The sequence below is a fragment of the Propithecus coquereli genome, unplaced genomic scaffold, assembly GCF_000956105.1.
Source record: "Propithecus coquereli isolate 6110/MARCELLA unplaced genomic scaffold, Pcoq_1.0 Scaffold590, whole genome shotgun sequence".
NCBI lineage: Eukaryota > Metazoa > Chordata > Mammalia > Primates > Indriidae > Propithecus > Propithecus coquereli.
The window spans coordinates 582182-587518 of NW_012151841.1; the positions used below are offsets into that span (position 1 = coordinate 582182).

Here is a 5337-nt window from a genome sequence, read left to right on the forward strand (position 1 = left end):
AACAAGGAATGATTGGCAAGTTATTAAGAGCATGGACTTTGAAGCCAGGCTATGTTTCCTGGGTTTGAATCTAGGCTTCTTTATTTCCTAGCTGTGGGACCTTGGGCAAATTACTTTTCTCTTTGTGCCTGTTTCCTACATCCTAAGGTTATTGTGATAATTAAATAAATTAATATTTGTAAAACCCTTAGAACAGAGCCTGGCACACTGTAAAGCTCTGTTTGCTAGGAATAGTTTACCTCACCATTAGACCACTACATCATGCTGCTTGATGATAAGCTAATCTGCCTCATTTATCCTTTATCCCCTAGATAGGTCTATGGGTTGGTTGCTGGGAAGCTGTATTGGCTTTATTAGTAGTAGTGGTTGTCCTTTTACCAGCCAATTTCATGGACCAGTATTTATAGGGAAGTTTGGGCCCTGTCCCAGAGTGGCTAAGTGAGAGGAAAATGCCCACCATTTTCACTGTTGTTACCACCAGTTAGTAAAAATACTTGAAAATACATTTTAAGTAATCATACTGGCCACCTCCCTTCCTCTGGGCCAGTATAAAGGGAGGTGGGATGGAAAGAGGAGTGGAGGATTCTTCTTTCCAGGAATCTGTCTCCAGTTGGAAGGGAGTCTGAAATCTGCTCCTGTGTGCGGAAACCTGAAGACAAGTATCCCCAGGGCCCTTAGTTGGCCAGCAATACAGTGGAACTTGTGAAACTCAAAAAGACACCCTCAATCATTCCAGGGTCTTTCTAGTTCAGCCTCTTGCCCATTTTTCTCTTTATTGGAAGGTGCCGGCAGCCTGATGGCCTTTTACGATTCCTTTAAGTTTGGCGCATCTGAAAACTGGCCAAGAGAAGGCCTGACGTACTCATTTGGAGTTGTATACCCTCAATTAACCAGAGGTGCCCCATTCGCTAGTGTGGTCCAGAGCGCCCTCTTCCCCCGCCCCTGCCCTTTTTTGCGCAGCTTCTAGCCACGCCCTCCACGTTCGGTCCGGAGGGCGATGAGGACGACTGGACTGCTATTGCGCCTGCGCAGGGGGCCTGGGGGCTAGATGCCCCCAGGCTGCCTGGCCCCAAGGGCTGAGCTGTTAGTGCGCCTGCGCAGGAGGACAGTGGGTCGGCATGCTGAGCGGACTCGCTGCCCGCGCCAGGCTGTCAGGGCGCCTGCGCGCGGGCTGGGCGCCGCGGTTCTTGTCTGTGCTGTGCCGGCGGCCCGGCGCAGTCATGCAGGGAGCCGAGTCAGAGCAGCCTTCTAAGCGGCCCCGACGCGATGGCAGCACAAGAACCCCACCGAGCACTCCTTCCGCAGCGGCAGGCAGGTCCCCGGGCCTGGAACTCCACCCCGACCACAAGACGTGGGGCCCGGAGCAGGTGTGCTCCTTTCTACAGCGCAGTGGCTTCAAAGAGCCCGGGCTGCTGAAGAACTTCCGAGGTAGAGGGGCTGAGGGGCGCGGGACGGCGACCGGCGGCGGGGCCAGCCGGACCTGAGAAGAGGCGCCCTGGGGGAGGGGGCCTCGCCACGGGACCTAAAGCCGAAAAGGCAGACCTGACGCGGAAGCACCCAGTAGGGCGGACCTGCGGCGGGGGCGCCGCGGGAGGAAAGACCTGAGGCGGCGAGCCCTCCTGAGGAGGGGCCCGCGGCGGGGAAGGGAGACCTGACGCGGGAGGCACCCAGAAGGGTATCCCGTGGGGAGGAGGAAGGAGAAATGGGGGCGCCTGGGTTTGGGGATCCGTGGGAAGGGAGCAGGTTCTGGGAACCTGGGAGGGACAGGTGTAGGTTTGGATCTTACTCTGGAGGGTTTCTTCAGGAATTTGTCGCCGCAGCGCCGGACAGGCGAGACTCAGGTCCCCCCCACCCCGGCCCTTTTTTTTTTTTTTAGTTAGAAGGTTTTTCCCAGACCTTGGTCAGAGGCACGCTGTCTGTCATTCAGGCTCACCAGCCTCGGGAGACCCCTGTCTGCTAACCGCAGCTCCTTGAACACTTGCCACATGAAAGGATGTTCTGGAGCTTTTAAGTTTCGGTTTCCTCCCTGCACTTGGGGTTTTCCTAAGGTGGAAGAAACTTGCTTAATCTCTGAAGTCCCACTGCGTCCCTTAGCATCTCAGTAGCGCTTAATAAGTGTGTGTTGACAGTACTTGCAAAGCTCACTGATGGTCATGTCTTGCTCTTTAAAAGTAGTTGCCCCTCCTAAATCTGAACGCTGGGGCTGTTCGCTTGACCACTGAATCCCCAGCTTTCCCTAGTTTGGCCACATGTCAAGGGGAAAGGTGTAGGTTGAGTTTTAAGCGACTTTACTGGTTCATGTTCGAGCATCTGTCCACTTCAAGTCTACTCAGTTTTTTTGTATTGGGCATGAGACTTAAGCCTTGCCTCACGTCGTCGGAGATGTTTAATAGGAAGGTGGTTATTTGGTGGTCGCGACTTGCAAATTCAGTAAACTTTTGCATTTCTAGGGTGGAGCCCTGTTTGCCTAGGTTGGAGCCTGGGTAGGAGGAACTTTAGTGGTTCAGGATCTAAAGATAGCTTGAATGGGTATGGGAAATAGTACTTTTTCCCTTTCCACCTTTTGTTCTCCTCCACTGCAGGGATGGATTTTTTTCTTTGACTAACAACTGGTGGGGTGAAGTAGTTTTACATTTTGTCTCCAAATGTGATTGGCTATGTTGTTGGCTTTCTATTTCAGTGGTATTCTGTAGATTAACTCATCATTAACTCATCCATAATGATCTGTGTTCTCTTGAACCCTATGTGCCTTCAATTGGTAAAAACTGACCAAGTGTTCCCAATTGCTCATGTCTTTGGGGTGGGGAACCTGCAGCCTTCTGGTGTCAAGACTGTTCTTTATTAAACACCAAAGGAGGCAAGAAAAGCTTCATTTTCCTCTGATGCACCCCTTTTAATAAAAGGATTTGTTTTGTAAAATTTGGCTTCAGTCAAAAGACTTCACTCAAGTAACCAGAAGGTCACATGCAGCCTCAAGGCTGCAGGTTCCTCCCCCCCCACTCTCTTTTTCTTACAGACCCCTGAGTTCTTGCTTGCTCTAAAAAAGTGGACTATGCTCCCACCCCCACCCCTGATCAGCTTCTCCTGGGGACCGCAGAGGGACACTGTCCTGTTGGACTCCACTGATCATTTTCCCTTGCTTGTCCAGGTTCCCTCCTCAAAATTCTACTTATTTCTGCTTGCCCCTTCCTTACCTTTTACTTTTTGTTTTCTTTTTGTTTTTTGTGGTTTTTTTTGAGATAGGGTCTCCCTCTGTCACCCATAGCTCGCTGCAACCTCAAACTCCTGGGCTCAAGCAATCCTCCTGCCTCAGCCTCCTAAGTAGCTGGGACTAAAGGTGTGCACCACCACACTTGGCTGATTTTTAAATTTTTTGTAGAGACATCCCTTTACCTTATAAAAGAACTTTTGTTCTGTTTGATTTTGAGCTGCTTGCAGATATCTGAGGTTGGAGCTTTCTCTCTATTGCAATAGTCCTTTTTTCTAATTAAAGTCTCTCTCTCTCTCTCGGTCCAGATTTGGTTTTATTTGACAAAACCAAACATATGGTACAGGGTCCCTTTCCTCGTGTGGAATACAGCTTCACAAGAACCCTGAAATTAGTTGTTATACTCCACACTTTTTACAGATGATATCTATGAGGTGCAAAGGTGTTAAGTAACTTACCAAAAGTCACACTGATAGAAAAAAGCAGAGCTGGATTTTTTAAGGTTATAGTTCTTTGGACCCACACCAGAACTCATGCCAGCTATACCTTAACAACTGCTCTCATTAAAAACCATTGGAGGCTGGATGTGGTGGCTCACACATATAATCCTAACACTCCGGGAGGCTGAGGCGGGAGGATCGCTTGAGCCCAGGAGCTTGAGACCAGCCTGAGCTACAGTGAGACCCTGTCTCTACTAAAAATAAAAAGAAATTAGCCAGACAACTAAAAATAGAAAAAATTAGCCGGGTGTGGTGGTCCATGCCTGTAGTCCCAGCTACTCGGGAGGCTGAGGCAGGAAGATGGCTTGAGCCCAGGAGTTTGAGGTTGCTGTGAGCTAGGCTGATGCCACGGCACTCTACCCAGGGTGACAGAGTGAGACTGTCTCAAAAAAATAAAAATAAAAAAAACACATTGGAGAATATAGACAATATTAGATAATCAACTAAAAGCAAGGGGGAAAAACACTTCAATAGAAAAATGAGTAAAACACAGGAACAGACCATTGACAACTAGCTAGTAAACACAGAAAAAGATGTTCAGTGTCAACAGTAATTATAAAAATACCAATTTTTGATTTATAGTGAAAAGATTTAAAAGCTTGATAACAGGGGAAGTGGGTAATCCAAGAAAGTTGATGAAAGCATCAGTTGACTCAATCATGCACAGTTTTGCAATACCTTTTGACTAATAGGAATTTCATGTACAAGAATTTGCAGATATAATTGGACCAGTGTCCAAAAAATATATTTAAAACGATTCTTCTAACCATTGGTTATAAATAGCAAAGAAGTAGAAATAACTTAAATGTCTATCAATAGTAGTAATAAATAATAGCAATGGCTAACATTTGAGTATTTAGTTTGTGTGAAATACCGTCCAATGCTCTTTACATGTCTTATCTTGTAAAATCTTTAAAACTCTTATGACATAGGTTCAATTATATATCTATTTTAGAAGTGAGGAGAGTAAGATCCAGAAAAATTGTTTAGCTATATTATGATATATCTATACTGTGGAATACAAGACAGCCATTAAAAGTGATGTATAATTTAATAATTGACAAAAAAGATTTTTATGACATTGGGCAGGAAAAAATAGGTTGTAAAACGACATAATCTCATTTTTATGTAAAATTATGTAATTGCATAAATATGTTTTGCATAATGCTATCCAAAATGTTAACAGTGGTTATCTACTAAGAGAACTTAAGTAAGTTGATATTTTATGCTTTTTTTTTTTTTTTTTTTTTTACATTGTATGGATTTTTTACATTGAATAACTTTTTTGTAATAGAAAAATACAAAAGGGCCGGGCTCAGTGGCTCACGCCTGTAATCCTAACACTCTGGGAGGCTGAGGTGGGAGGACTGCTTGAGATCAGGAGCAAGAGCAAGACCCCATCTCTAGTAAAAGTAGAAAAATTAGCCAGGCGTGGTGGCCCGAGCCTGTAGTCCTGTTAGGGTAGAAAGCCTAGTAGTGCTCACCTCGAGGGTGGAGATGCAGAGATTAGGATATATAAAAGTAAAAATGTTTGTTTTATCCTTTTGGAAGGAGAGAGTGAGAGACAGAGAGAGAGAGGGGAAAGAGAGGGAGAACAGGGAGAGGTATGGCATCCCAAAGAAAGAGAAC

The 5337-nt window shown here is 46.1% G+C and overlaps 1 protein-coding gene across 1 annotated transcript in view; it reads left to right on the forward strand.

Moving 5' to 3' along the window:
- Positions 1 to 1061: 1061 nt before the first annotated feature.
- Positions 1062 to 5337, forward strand: part of SAMHD1 (SAM domain and HD domain 1) — a 90770-nt gene continuing 86494 nt past the window's right edge. Inside the window, exon 1 of the mRNA XM_012658941.1 lies at positions 1062 to 1428. Coding sequence (XP_012514395.1) covers positions 1119 to 1428 — 310 coding nt within the window. The 5' untranslated portion in view covers positions 1062 to 1118. The remainder of the gene's footprint in view (positions 1429 to 5337) is intronic.